The sequence below is a fragment of the Talpa europaea genome, assembly GCF_964194135.1.
Source record: "Talpa europaea genome assembly, chromosome: 5".
Taxonomy (NCBI): Eukaryota; Metazoa; Chordata; class Mammalia; order Eulipotyphla; family Talpidae; genus Talpa; species Talpa europaea.
The window spans coordinates 116,552,409-116,568,560 of record NC_140071.1 but is presented as its reverse complement, the minus strand read 5'-3'; the positions used below and the strand labels follow the sequence as shown (position 1 = coordinate 116,568,560).

Below are 16,152 nucleotides of genomic sequence, written 5' to 3'. Positions count from 1 at the left end.
ATAAACGTATGGTCATAACTGACCATAAATGACCATAATGACCATAAATGTCATTATTTCCGGATTCTGAATTTTATTCCCTGCCCCAAGTGCCACACAATCTTTGGTGTTCTTTAATTTCCTTGAACAATGCTTTGTAGTTTTTAGTGTATAAAGTTTGCATTTATTACATTCATTAAATTAATACAATATTTGTCCCTATTGATGATATCAGATGAATTGTTTTCTTAATTTCATTTTCATGTTGTTCACTGCTATTGCATAGAAATAAAATTGACTAATATAATTAATCATGTTTCCTATAACTTTACTGAACTCATTTAACACTTCATTAAATTGTTTTTGTGAGAGAAGCCTAATGATTTTCCATATACAACATCATCTGAAAATACAAACTTTAAGTTTGTCTTAACTAAAACCTAGCTTTTCTCTATTTTCAGGAGCTTACAGGTTAGCCTGGGTATCAATCAGAAAACAAATGATGCTATCATGGATGTATTATTGTAATTTTAACCACAAGATTCTGTGAAGGAAAAGGGCATAAAAGTCCAGCTGGAGCGAAAAATTCAAGACCTAGAACAGATTTTGGTAAAATATATCTGGAAAGGAATGAGGCTGAAGACAGAGAGACTAGTTTATAGACTAAGCCTGAAAAAATGATGAACTGAACGAAGAAAAAGGGGAAAATGACTTAGATACACTTTGAACTAAAAGATACTTTTTAAAGTTAAAATTCTAATAATACTTACATAGGAATAGGAATTTGACATGGAGGACAAGGTAATGCAGTCTGAATAAATGCTGGCTCAGAAGGCTGTTCCCAAGGGCCTGTAGGCTGGTGCTACAAATAAAATATATGACAATTTTAAGTCAGAGGAATTAAGTCATATGACCATTACAAAAATCTCAGAAAGTAGTTCCATGTATTTTTGACTCAAGCAGGCTGAAACTTTTCAGCAAACTGTGCTTCTGATATATTTTATTCCATCTGTATTCTATCAAAATTGTTCCAATCCACACCCACTTGACATTTAAAAACTAGACTCAAATTTTTAAATGGCAGAACAAAAGCAGGGCAGCCTCCTTCATTTCTCATAAACCAAAAGGAGATTGAGAAAACACAACTGTAAACTCCAGCTTTCACAGGTAGAATGTATCTCCATTATTGTGTTCACTGTTGCCTAACAGCTAGAAGAATGCTTCACACATAGTAAAAACTCAATTTATGAATATGTGAATCTTTGAGGAAACCAGGAGACATCTACAATCCTAAGTCACAATATATAAAGGAAGATTGCCATATTTATCTATATCAAGATTATAACATAGCATACTTTATTTACAAATATTTGTTGGTTTCTCTTTTTACATTGTGAGCTTAAGACAAAAAAACACTTTTTATTTACTTTGTATCCCAGCTCCTGAATACACAATAAGTGCTTAACACACAGTAAATACTTAATCATTGCTTGTTGAATGGCTGTAAAATTAAGAAGTATGACCCACTGCAATGCATTCTCTTAATAATAGTGTTCCCTTACCCTGCCAGTTTGCTTTATTAATGCTTGATCATGACATGGAGCAGGACACAAGTGACCACATTTCTCCAAAACTTTTTGGCAAGGTTGATGACATGGTGGACATGAGCCAAAGTGACAGCGATGCTTTTCTTGACTTGTATGATGGCAAGTTGGTGGTCGACTAAATCATAAAGTACAATTTTTAAAATTACTTTTGATCACTTAACAACTATATCTAATCTAAAGTGCAATTATCTTACATATCTTTTGATTCCATAAAGAATGACGCTTACTGGAATGTTAATATTTTAAAACATTAAAGCAAAATTTAAAATACTAACAATGTTAAAATTCAGTATGAATTTAACTTTATAAGAGACCAGATGTAAGTTTCTGCAAAACTTCATACTTACCTGCATTGCTCTTTGCACTTAGGTGGTTTTGTGGTACGTTCTCGGCCACAGGGTACTGTCACCTTTGTGTTACCACAATTGCACTTCACATCGACAGTTTCTGGGCAGGGATAGCAACTGCCTGAAAAAAAAAAAGTCAAGTTAAAAAAAAATTTCCTTCATTATCAAAATGCCCCTCGACAGTAGAATTGGTAAGTTTAGTATACTTGAAATGGTAAACTCTACAAAGTGAATGAACAAACTATAAGAATGAACCTTACATCCACAACACTGAGCAAAAGAAGACACAGAGTAAATAGTATATGGCTCCATTTACATAAAGTAACAGGAAAACTAATGCATAATGTTCAAAAATCAGGATGATGGCTATGAAGGATCCAAGTAGGGTTTTAGAAATGTTGGTAATTTTCTGTTTAACAATCTGAGTTCTAATTACATGGTTAAATACAGTCTATAAAAATTCACCAAACTGTGTGCTCATGATTTGTATATTTTTCTTGATCTACGCTGTTACCTCAATAAAAAGTTGTTGAATTTTCTTTAAACTTCGCTACAAGTTTTGTTCTAAGCAACAAAGTTAATACATTTCACATTCAAACCCGTACAAGCAAAATGAATTTAAGTCTTTGGAAAATCTAATATGAATAATAATCTTCTTGGCTTATTTTTATGCATACTTCTATTCAAATAACATAATTTTTCCTTTTAGTGTGTTGTAAGGAGTGGCTATCTTTACCAGCTACTGCCAACTTTCTCCCTAATATGGGTCTACAAACTTGTACTCCAAACTGTCAAATAAACAGTATGTGAAAATTTCTATTTCTCCATACCATTAGTAAGCACTTGGTATTAATTACCAGATGCTAACCTTCTTTGGTATCTGATAGCTGTGAAATAGTATGTAAAAATAACTTTTAATCAACTTGATTACTTTTGAGATTGACCAACTTTTCATGTTTATAGGCCATTTAGATATCTTCACACCATCAACTGCTATTTCTAAAAATTGGTTTATGTCCCACCATCACAAGTATCTTCACACTCTGACAGTTTTTTTCACTTAGTTTATGGAATCTTCTGCTACATTGACGTTTTTAAGGTTAATGAAGCCAAATTCATTAAATGCTTTCTTTTAAGTTTGTGCTTTTACTGTTTTCTTTGCAAAAAAAAGTTCTCACTCTAAGGTCATAATGTTCTGCTACGTGATCTATAATGTATACACTTTTAGCCTTAATGGTTAAATCTTTAATCTACCCATAATTTGTTTTGTATATTTTATGATGTAGAGTTTTATCCCTTCCCGGCCCAATTATACCAAGATTATTTATTAACTAGAGTCACTGGATCACTGTTTTCTACTTCTATGACAGCTTTTATAAATTATGCTTCATTTGTTTATCTAATATGATGCGAACACTAAACTCACAACCACTGTAGTTCTGAAATAAGTTGTGACATCAGGTATGGAAAGCTATCATCAAATTTGTACTTTAAAATGTATCTTGCCAAAATTTTAACCTTTTAATACCAAATAAATTTGATAATCATTTGCTAAATTATCTGAAAAACACATCTAATTTTTTAATAGCTTTAAAATAAAGGAAAATTCATTGAGATCTGACTAGACTTGACAAATGTTCAAAGTTGACTCTACTACAGGATCTTTCATAAATTTTGTGTAAGCTCCTTTGCTAGATCATCCTTCTACATTTACCATGACATGGATGATAAGACACATCTTTCTCACCATTTTCAGTATCTGGCCTTAGCACCAAGTTTTCCAGGATGGTTCAAACCCGTACTGTTACATTGTACCATTTGACCCTTGTTAGAAGTAAAAACAGCTAAAAAGCCCAGCTCTCTCCTCTTTCTGGTGCACATAAAGTACCTTATTTTTAGATACATTTCCCAACAAAATCAACTTCCTTCTTATGACCTGATGCTGGTTATTAATAAGTACAGTCTATTTTTCATTACTTAAAAAAAGTTTCATAAGAGCACATACTGGTCAACTTTGACCACTCATGTGATCCCAGCGCCTAGTACTTAGCAGATACTTCAAGATACTTACTTAATGAATTAATTACTAACTTTAGAATGTTAATGAAATTTAAATTTAATGGTTCAGTGATGTACTATGACTGTAAAAGGAAATAAAATCATTTTAGTAATAATGAGAACTAAAAAATTACGGCAACTAACAAATCAGAGAACACCCACAGGAAAATATTCACGGGCTTAACAGAATCTGATGCTGCTTCTAATATGCAGGCTATGTTATGCAATGGAAATATCATTAAACTTTGGGTTCATCCTGACCCTGCAACTACGTTCTATGACTTTGCTCCAATAGCTTCACTGCCTTTTTCCTCATTATACAAAATAGCAGTGTCATACACCTTGCAAGACTTTTGAAAGGATTAAGAAATTAACTGACATATCTGGCACCTACCTAAATCTCAAAGACAAGGAAAACACAACAGTAGTCTGTCCCAGGTCATCAAGCTACTAAGAGGCAGAATCCAGACTCATAGCAGGAGCTCTTTACCAAGTCTTCCCACTATCCCATGCCATCTATCAGTATATTCTATTTCATATCAGCATGCTCCAAGTTAACTCAGCTTTCAATGTCTCATAACTTAGGCACCTCTGAGACTTTTAGGTGGTCTGTGAGGTCTCAAATGCATATAACAGACCTTTTCCAGAGGCTACGTGAAATGTGATATTTTAACTGACTGAATGCAGAAGCAAATATGTGAATCCTCCTATTTACTATTAAACTACACATTAAAGACGTTTGCAAAAATGTGAAACGTTACCATTCTTCTCACTCAATATTTTTCCAGAAAATGAGTATTTTTATAAAATATGTTACTGTATTAAGCTGTAATGATTTTATTATTTCTATTTTTGAATAAAGTGTTGTTACATTTTATTTTAATTTCAAGTAAAATAAATGTCAAAAGATAAAATCCACATTAATAAAAGTTCTTTGGGCCTAAAAATTTGTAAAGGGAACTTTGAACCAAAAGTTTAAGAACTACCATCTTAGGATAGACCTTTCCCTTACTAGATTTAATCTTATATAAATATCTAAAATTCAAGATAAAAATGAAAACCCATGAACACATTATTAAAAAATGAGGGGGAAGGAAGAACTGGATGAAAGTGTTTAAAAAGTACAAACTTCCAGTTATAAGATAAGTCCTAAGAATTAATATACAGCCATCATCATCTAACCATGATGACTAGAGTATACACATCTTATCGTACGTATATATAATAGCTGCTAAGAGAGTAAATGCTAAGAGTTCCCACTAAAAGTAAAAACAACTTTTTTTGCTCATTTTTTCTCTATTTATGAGATGAAGGATATTAACCGTACTTGATAATCAGTTCACACCATATTTACGTCGTTATGCTAAACACCTTAAACTTATACTGTGCTATATCAACTATACCTCAATAAACCTGGAGAAAGAACTTTGTGGGGAAGGTTGAGAAAAATAAGGAAATATGGTGTTACAGAAAGAATGAAACTTTCTTATTTAGGAAGCCTGGGTTCAAATCTTGACTATACTACTTGACTAAATATTTCCCTGAGAAAGTCATTAAACCTCTTTGGCGTCAACATCCTTGTCCATAATATAGGGATATTAGTTTCTTCCCTACCTCTTAAGGATGCTAAAGGATCAAGAACATGAATATGAAAACTCTGCGTCAACCATAAAACATTATGCAAATACAAAAAATATAGCTATCATTAGATTTTACCTCTGTGGCAGACAGATGGACATTTATGGTTCCTACATCCTAAAGTCCGTCCACAGTTTTGATCACATGGTGGACAATTTCCAGGGCAACACTAAAGTGAAAATAATATATAAAGAATAGGTAATTGGAAAACTATGCATAATATGAATGCATTCACCTGTTATTCATAAAAGTTAAAGAAAGCAAAACATACCTCTTTACACTAAAAGAATAAAAGTACTGAAGAGTATCAACATCCCTCCTGTAAATAGCTATATTAAGAATTTATAAGTTTAAAACTAAATGACCTGTTTCAATGAAATCAAGCTAAATTTTCTTGCGCTTCAGTTAATTATTCTATGACTTAAAACATTTCCAAAAGGTAATTTCATTACTACTTATCTATGTAGAGACAGACCAAAAAAAGGTATGGATTTGGTCAGACCCTAGAGTCATTTCAGGCAATTAGTCTATTCATTTCTAAAATTTAATTAAAATAAAACCAGTTTAATGTGGCTAGTTATTTGCAAAACTGGAATTAGATTGGAATAGGCAATTTACTTAAAGTTTTCTTTATGGAAAGCTGGATTTCTAGTATGTATATGAGCAATAGAGCTATCCATGGTCTATCCCAATTTTTGCTCAGCAACAAAGGGCAACTGTTTAAAGTCCACTTCCTATATTCCTGAATCCTACACAATGTCGTAAACAATTATCTCGATTAAAAAAAAATACAATTAAAAAAATTTTAATTTAAAAAAATAAAGTCAATCTTGCCATTCTAACTCCTTATATGACTCCTCACATATCCAAATTTTGGAAAGGAAATACAGTTGTCTTAGACAAACTTAAGAGTTGCACCCCATTTAAGAACAAGTTTCAATACATAAAAATAGCTCAAAAAATACTTTATAGAAAAAGTTGGGGGCCTCCCTGGTGGCTCAGGGATTAAGCACCGCACTACGAAGCAATCCGCAGCCTCTGCAGCACGAGTTTGATCCCTGGCTGGCCAGGGAGCAACCCACATGGCACAGCAGACCTCTCCTGACTTGCCCACTGCTCCCCTCAGCAGTGTATTTCATTCAGTCCACCTGTTCTCCACTTTGGTGAATCCTCTCACCCCTCGCACCTCTGGCCTGTACCCCAGCTCTTTTATGCATAAATAAATAAATCTTTAAAAAAAAATTTTAAATCAAAACAGTTCATTTAATTAGACAAATATTTATTAGGTCCAACTATGTACCTATCGTTTTGCCAGTGTGGCAAACACAGGAATAGGGGAAAACGTTATGCAGTCTATGACTTCTATAAGCCTTCAGACATTACTGATTTCTCACCACGATGGAATAACAATGCGAAATTTATTCTCCCACCTGAAATAACTAGAAAATCAGAGAAAAATACATGAAGCAAGAGATTTCAGACAACAGATAATAAGGCAGCACAGGACAGTAATCCCAAGAGAAGAAAAACAAACAAGATGAGTCCCACAAAAGCACCAACTTAGACCTGGAAGTTTCCAGACTGCAGCACAAGGAAGATCACAAAAGGAGTCTGGTGGTTCTAACAAGTTCAGTGGACAAAATTCATAATGCAGAGGCCAGTGTGGGTGGAATTTGTGAAGTGACAGCAGTAAAGTGAAAAGTACTGGAGAACTCCGGACACGATCCCTTGAATCTCTGACTGAGTATTGGTGTGTACATCTATTGAGAGGAAACTGTGCAAAACCTCCGAAAAAGCAAATGGAAGGAGCAGGAAGACCAATTTCCAGAAATTAAATAAACCTGGGAGTAGTTTCTCAGAGTGGAAGAATCTCTTAAAATGTAAGAATCAAACTGTAAACTTAGAAGAGTTATTGTCTCAGTGTTAGAGCCAAAACGACCCTAGATGAAGGGATATTCTGATCACACCTAACAAAATCACATACTCAAATACAGGAAAAAAAAAAATCCAACCCCCAAAAATACAGTTTTACATATTTAGAAACTAACCAAAAATTAGCTAGTGGCAAAGCAGCAGAAAAACATAACCAAAAGGAGAAAAATTAACAGAATAGACCCAGAAATGACAGATGATAGACACAGACAAGGATATCAAATTCAGCAAGTTTAGACTACATTCACTATATGCAAGTTTCGGGAAAGCATAAGCATGCTAAGGACAGATACAGAAGACATAAAAAGACACACAAATCCAACTCAGAAATGAAAAAAATACTATGTCTGAGATTAATAAACACAGAATGGGATGCAAAGTGGATCAGAAAATTAGTAAACTTGAAAATAAAGCTATAAAAGCTAAGATATAAGCACAGAAATAAAAAGGACAATAATAAATAGACTATTCATGAACTGTAAAACTTCAAGCAGCACAAGGTATGTCTTTGGAGTACAGGAAGGCCACAACGGGAAAATATTTGAAGAAAACTGAAAATTTCACAAAAGTTGATGAAAACTATAAATCCACAGATCCAAGAAGCTAAAGGAAAAAAAAAAAAAAAAACTAGAGAAGTCTTAGAAAAAACTATGCCAAGACACACCACAGCAAAATGCTAAAAACTGGTGATAAAAATCTTTAAAAATAGTCACAGGAAAATTAAATGCAAAAGAATAAAGATAATAATCATAGCCACTCTTCGCTAGGAAAAAAAAGAAAAAAAGCAAGCTAGAACATAGTAGAGCAGCATATTTAAAGTACAGGGGAAGACTGTCAAACTAGGAAAATACTTTTCACAAATGAAAACTAAAGATATTTATCAACGTTGAAAGAATTCACAACTAGCACTACCATCAATGTTAAGGTCTTCACAAGAAAAGAAAAAAAAAATTTTTTTTAAAAGATTGATTTATTTATGCATATAAGAGCTGGTGTACAGGCCAGAGCTGCGGGGGGTGAGAGGATTCACCAGAGACAGAGTGGGGAACAGAACAGGCAGACTGACCGAAATACACTGCTGAGGGGAGCAGCAGGTGAGTCAGGAGAGGTCTGTTGCGCCATGTGGGTTGCCTCCCTGGCCAGCCGGGGATCGAACTCATGCTGCAGAGGATGTGGATTGGCTTCATAGTGCGGTACTTAACCCCCTGCGCCACCAGGGAGGCCCCAGGAAAAGAAAATTAAACAAGATAGAAACCTGAGTCTACAAAAATGGAATAAAAAGCATCAAAAATAATGAGCTTGATAATAAATATAAAAGACCGGTTTTTCTTATTTTTCTTAAACTCTTTAAAAGATGTTATTTAAAGCAAAAATAAAAACAATGTGTTTAAGGTTCATAAAGCACCTGAGTATAAAATATCAGAATGAAATAAAGACATTAAAAAAGAATGATTAGGGCCTCCCTGGTGGCACAAGGGGTTAAGAAACAACCTATAACGCTATCCACAGCTTCTGCATCACGAGTTCGATCCCTGACCAGCCAGGAAGCTAGCTACCCACGTGGCGCAGCAGACCTCTCCTGCCTCACCCACTGCTCCCCTCAGCTGTGTATTTCAATCAGTCTGCCTGTTCTGTTCCCCACTCTGTCTCTGGTGAATCCTCTCACCATCCCCACACCTCTGGCCTATATCCCAGTTCTTGTATGCATAAATAAATTTCTAAAAAATGAAAATAAACATTTAAATTGAACTGTCCTTTAAAGAGCACATTAAAGATATATGGTACATATTCAAATTAAAAGACAGGTTATTAATTTGGATAAAATAATATCTAACTGCTGTCTATAAGAAAATTTACTTAAAAGAAAAATAAAAGAAAATTTACCTTAAATATAAAAGATATGAATAATTTAAAAGTGAAAACATGGAAGATACGCTGCATTAACACTAAATAAAAGAAAAGTTGAAATCACTGTCATAGGGCAAGCCTGCTCTAAAACAAGTTGCCTGACTGTGGGTCCTTCACCCGCACACTTAAAAGGGACTTACACCACAGGCACACACAAAACGGTAACAAAAGGTTTATTTACAAGGGAATGGGAAATGAGGAAATGTACAACTCAGGGAGAAAAGAGGGAGATAAATTCTTAAATGCATCCTACCCATTCTGCCAACATGGAATCCCAGAAGACCTGCGGAGACCAAACCTGCCTGGCCAAGAGCTCGAGCCAAGTGAGCCCCCAAACCCACTAAGATGGCTGGTTTTATTTACAAACAGAGAAAATGGCTGCTTAACTCTGCCCTTAAGTTCTCACAACTTCCCTTTGGGGATCACAGGATTTGTAGTTCCCAGTGTCTTGATGGAGTGGGGGTGGCATCCACAAAGCCTGTATGGAATTCGCTCAGGCCATCCTTTCCCCCTAACAACTATATTTCAATACATTTAAAAACAAGGTATCTTACCAGAAAGGGGATAATTCATAGTGATAAAAGGACTCAAAAACTGCAAATCTACAGACTCAATAAAATACTCAGTTGACCTTATAATGAATCAAGTACCTATAAATAAGATTTGAACAATAAAAGTTAAGTCTTCTCCATCAAATATCTATCACTAACACTGCTATGGAATTTTTAAAGTCAGGGAAAAGAAATAATCCAAGAACCAAACAGAGAAGACTATGCACAGGACAAAGAGACCCTTGCCATTAAAAGCCTTAGGAAGCTAGCAAACTTAATACAAGCAATTAAGATTTATCTAGGATACCTGTTAGTATTTCATGTGGAAAGCAAAGAACACACCTGAACATTTGAGCAACAAGTCAAGATGTTACTTATCACAGGCCCATAAAGAAAAGCAAAAATCAAGAGAATTTTTCAGTAAGTTTCCAAAATTTATTACACATACCTTTCTCCTACACTGATGCTTCTGACAGTCACGCATCTTAACACACTTAGTTTCACACTGATAAGGCTTATGACAGGGCATTCGTTTTGTATGCTTTCCACAACGACATTGCTTTTCCACTTCCTGGAAGAATTAAATAAATGCACTGAAACTGACTTTTGTTAACATGATTTTTTCCACATTACAATCTCTGTATTACTATAAGAATGAAGGAAAAAAATTTTAAGGGCAAATTTGTATGACGACTTTACCAAAACAAAAGCTGAATTTCCTAAAAATATTTGTGTCTTACTTTGTTCAAAAAAAACTTCATAATAATTTCCATTATTAATATCAGAAGATTGAAATTAAATAGTAAAACAATGCCATAAATTAAAACCACTAACATCAGGTACTCATGAAGATTATGACGTAAATGTTCATGCAGCAAAGTAATAAAATACAATTACAGAACAATCACACTTGACATATTACGACAGGAAGCTCTTAAGAATAACTATCACAGATGACTCACTTGTCTACAAGTTTCACAAGGGCCTCGGTGACAACGCTGTGAACACCTATGAATTCCACATTCAAGTACTTTGTCACAACTGTCTCCACAAGTTGGCACATCTTCAGTACAAGGCAAAGAAAATTCTAAAAGCAAAAAGTCAATGCTAAAAATAAGATACACAGAAATAAACTTATTAAAGGAGGTGAAGGACCTGTACAATGAAAACTACAAAACTCTCTTAAAGGAAGTAAGACACAAAAAACTGGAACGATATCCCATGTTCACAATTAGTAAGAATTAGTATCATTAAAATGGTCAATTTACCTAAAGTCATTTACTGATTTAATGCAATACTTATTAAAATGCAATGACTTTTTTAAAGAAAATAGAATAATCAATTATCAAATTTAGATGAAACCACAGAAGGCCCCAAATACCTAAAACAACCTTGAGAGAGAAGAAAAATGGAGGCATTACACTTCCTGACTTCAAACTGTATTGAACAGCAACATTAATCAAAATAGTATAGTACTGGAACAAGAACAGAAATCCAGACCAATGGAACAAAATTGAAAGCACAGAGACAAATCCATATAAATATGCACAGTTAATATTTGACATAGGAGTTATAGACATACAACAGAGAAAAGACAAACTTTTAATAAGTGGTGCTAGGAAACATGAATAGCCACATGTTAAAAAAAAAAAAAGTCAAAAACAAAGTAATACTCATTTAACACCATACACAAAAATTAATTCAAAACAGATTGAAAATTTGGACTTAAGAACTAACTACTTCAGAGAATATGGAAAACACACAACAGGACATCTACCACAAGATACATTTAGAAATACGACCCCACATCAAGGGAAAACACAAAAATAAACAAGTGGGATTATATAAAACTTGAAAGCTTTTGTATTTCAAAAGAAATAATCACAAAAATAAAATGACTATTTACAGAACGGGAAAAAATATCTGCATGCCATACCTCTGACAAGGGATTAATCTCCAAAATTTACAAAGTACACAATTCAACAACAAACACCCAATTAAAAAATGGGGAAAGGACTTCAATACATACTTTCCTAAAGACATTGAGATGGCCTACTGACATGAAAAAGTGTTCAACATCACTTATAAGAGAAATGCAAATTAAAACCATGCTGAGGTATCACCTCACACCTGTGAGAATGGCCCATGTGAAAAAGAATGGAATTACTAAATGGTGGCATGATTGTGGAGAAAAAGGAACTCTCATCCACTGTTGGTGGGAATGTAAGCTGGTATATAGCCCTTGTGGAAAGGGTATGGAAAGTTTTCAAGAAAGTAAAAGTGGAAATTCTGTGTAACCCAGCAATATCACTATTAGGTATTTTTCCAAATAACATGAAAAAAGCTAATACAAAGAGAGATATCTACACCGATGTACACAGTAGCACTGTTTACAATTATCAAATCATAAAACAACTCAAGTGCCCTTCAACCCGATGAATGGAAAAACTGTGGAGCATATAGTCAGTGGAATATTACACAGCTGTGAAGAAAGATGAAATAGTGACATTTGGGACAAAATGGATAGACCTCAAGGTTGAGTGCAATCAGTCAGAAAATGAAAGACATTTTACTCATCTGTGGAAAATAAATATCAAAAAAAAATTACAAATAATAGAAGGGATAAAAATTTAAATTCAGCAAAACGATAATGGTTACCAGAGGGAATAGGGAAATGGGTGGAGGGGATGGGAGGAAGGCAGATGGGGCATGAACACGGTAGTCTGGTGGAGGGGAAAAAAAGGTGCATGATAATGTTTTTTAAGAAGCACAAATTAAAGGAATTTGGCATTAAAAAAGTACATTATTATAAAGCACAAACAACATGCCATGTTCTTTTGGTTTCCTAAAGAAAGAGCCCTTTCAGACTATCAATTTTTGCATCTACATAATTACTGAAAAGTTTAACTTTGATGAAAATAATCCCTAGTACTTGTAGAGTATATGCTTTTTAAAGAAAAGTTGACATGTGACAAGTCACCATGCTCAGGAAGCACAGGAATACTTATCTTAAAAATGAGAAAGGCCATACAAACCTCTATAAAGAACTCTACAATATATGGATTTTTAGAAATTGCTCCTAAATTCACAGGCCAAAAAAAAAATTAGTAGACTTAAAACATTAATGAACCCATCCTTAACACAATTCTAATTAACATAATTAATAGTTAATATAATTATTGACAATAATCTTATAAATGTGGGGGGGGGCTCCCTGGTGGCGTAAGGGGTTAAGACACAACCCATGAAGCTATCCACGGCCACTGTAGCATGAGTTCGATCCCCAGTCGGGGAGTTACCCACATGGCGCAGCAGACTTCTCCTGACTCGCCTGCTGCTCCCCTCAGCAGTGTATTTCAGTTGATTTGCCTGTTCTGTTCCCCACTGTCTCTGGTGAATCCTCTCACCCCCCATACCTCTGGCCTGTACCCCAGTTCTTGTATGCATAAATAAATCTTAATATAAATAAATAAATAAATTTGCGTGGGGGTCCGGATATAGTCAAAGAAGCAGATGAAAAATGCCAACTTATGTCTTTATCTCAAAGAAATCAAAACTATAATTCTATGACCTAATGCACAATACTGACAACAGCTTAGGGTTTCCTTTATGTTCTAGACACTACATTAAATATTAAACACATTTTATCATGAAATCTTACCATCATTTTATGAAGATGAAACTATTACTATCCCCATCTTAGAAAAGCATGGCTCAGGAAAGTAGGACTTCAACCTAGATATGCCTGACCTCAAAGTCTGCATTTTTTAATTCACTACCTATGTTGTCCTCTCACTAAAATTTAAAAAAAAAATCTAATACCAAATTTATATTATTATTGAAACTACATTATAAATACCCAGGAAAATAAAATTAATTAGTAAATATTCTAGGTAGGATAATCATATTAAAGGTTCAAATAAAAATCTTACTTGACTTCTGACATGGACAGAACCTCTTCCCAGATCGAGGACATTCTCCACAAGCACCAACATGGCAAACTTGCTCGCATGTGTGATTACCACATGGCAGTGTTTTCCCACAAACCTAAAATAAAATGCAGTAAACAATAGTGAAGGACTTAAATTTAACAAAGAAGACTTTGCACATGACATAATCCATTTTTAAATCACAAGTAAGCAGTCCCATTACGTTCCTTATCTTATTTCACTATATAACTAAGTATCATATGCATATGTACATACACATATAAATATACACATATGGATATACACATGTGTACAAACATTATTTCCTATATACCAAGAAAGCACATTTTTAAAATATAATTTAAGAAAAGTACATACAGCTTCAAAAGGCCAACAACCATGACTTCCAAATGGTACTAAACCATGCCAAAGCTAGGACAAGCAAATCAAGCCTACTTCCTTAACCAAAATTAACTCAAGAAGCAGGGAAGGTCTGAGAGAGGGGAGAGAGAGAGAAGGAGGAGGTCTAACAAGAAAACGAGTGCATATGTACTGAATCCAAAAGCCAACAAATAACTGTTTACTTGGGGGGGACCCCAGTAATCAAAATGCTAGAGAAATGGAAAATAGTGCCAAAATTTGAGTTGCTATTCTTCCTCCTTCATTCAATTAAACCTACTTATTATTTCCAACAGTCTATGTTTTCTGTGTTAATTCCCACACCTTAAAAATACATATACAACATACTTGCTCACAGTGCCATAGTGGACTGGCACAGCTTCTTTCAGCTACTTGTTTGCCACAGACACACTTTTGTCTGCTAACTCTGGGACAGGGCTGACAACTCCCTAAAACCACAATGATAAATTAGTACAGAAACACAAAAACAATAGAGATTGCTTTGACTTTTGCTTACTGTCAGAACATCTAAGAGGTATGACCTTTTACCTGCATGACAAGGATTTTCACATTTATGTTGTCCACAGAGCAACTTCCGTCCACAAGGCAGCTGACAAGACCATTCCTTGGCACTGCACCTACGAGGAATAGGTTTTCCTTTCTTACAGTAACAAGTAGTTGTGACCATCTTTGGACAGGGAGGACAGGGACCTAGAATACAATGAAAGGGAAAAAATCGTAAGTTGAAAGTTAAAACATTCAGTTCCTAAACCTATGAATAATTTCTAAAGCTTCTTTACTAATATTTTAAAAGATAATTCTTTTAAGTATCTTCTTACATAAACTTTAATTCTGAATTTAACATTCACTTTCTCTTTCCTTCACATGATTAAAAACTTAACCACCCACTCACACACAAAAAAAACTAATATAAAACTCACCTGGATGACAGAGAAGTAAACACTTATGGCCACAAGGAGGTCTGAATTCTCTCTCACATACTTGGCCACATGAATGAGGCACAAGCCATGGATCTAAAGGTGGATCTTCTACCTTTCCACAATAGCAATAGTACCTAGTAGGTGTGTCAGATTGTTTGTATTCAAACCTACATTTTGGACTATAAACAGAATGAAATTACAAAGTTTATTTTCATTTTTGAAAATTACATGAGAAACAGGACTATAATATAATTAGTAACAAAACATTCAATTCAGTTATTGTTAAGCCACTCTCTGTTCATCATTAGTAAAAAACAAAGTTGCTCAAATTTTCATTTCAAACATCTAGAACAGTTCTGTCCAATATAATTTCCTGAGATGATTGAACTATTCTACACCTGCACTGTCTAATACAGTAGCCATTACCTACATGTGACTGGTGAGCAGTTAGAATGTGGATAATGCTACAACTGAAAGACAGAATTTTTTATTTTATAATTTTTAAAAATGAAAATGACCACATTATGAGTTACTACTGTATGTGTATTAAACAGCACACATGCAGGAAACAGCACATTGCTCAGAAACAATTACGAAAAAGAAAGCAACACTGGCTTTCCACTGTTCAAATTTTACTCTTGTATCCATCCTACTTTTTACAAAGCTCGACGTTTTAAAGTTCAGTTGTGTGGTTTACAATATGTAAAATATATCAGCAATAGCCAACAGAGAAATCAGCTTACATGAAGGAAAAAAAATAAAGAATTTCATATTCCTTATAATCCATCTAATACAAAATAGTTATATTTCAAATACTCCCGAGTCAAAGAAAAACTCAAATACTGTTTTACACACCTTGCTTA

The 16,152-nt window shown here is 34.2% G+C and overlaps 1 protein-coding gene across 2 annotated transcripts in view; it reads right to left on the bottom strand.

Annotated features, from left to right (window-relative positions):
- NFXL1 (nuclear transcription factor, X-box binding like 1) overlaps window positions 1-16,152 on the bottom strand; it is a gene marked incomplete at both ends in the record, with an annotated part of 42,471 nt that overhangs the window by 19,262 nt on the left and 7,057 nt on the right. For both annotated transcript variants that reach the window (XM_084233649.1, XM_084233648.1), the window contains 10 exons: window positions 750-841; window positions 1,542-1,701; window positions 1,934-2,054; window positions 5,708-5,798; window positions 10,469-10,591; window positions 10,983-11,107; window positions 13,953-14,067; window positions 14,697-14,797; window positions 14,898-15,059; window positions 15,290-15,468. In XM_084233649.1, the coding sequence (XP_084089775.1) occupies window positions 750-841; window positions 1,542-1,701; window positions 1,934-2,054; window positions 5,708-5,798; window positions 10,469-10,591; window positions 10,983-11,107; window positions 13,953-14,067; window positions 14,697-14,797; window positions 14,898-15,059; window positions 15,290-15,468 (1,269 nt within the window). The remainder of the gene's footprint in view (window positions 1-749; window positions 842-1,541; window positions 1,702-1,933; window positions 2,055-5,707; window positions 5,799-10,468; window positions 10,592-10,982; window positions 11,108-13,952; window positions 14,068-14,696; window positions 14,798-14,897; window positions 15,060-15,289; window positions 15,469-16,152) is intronic.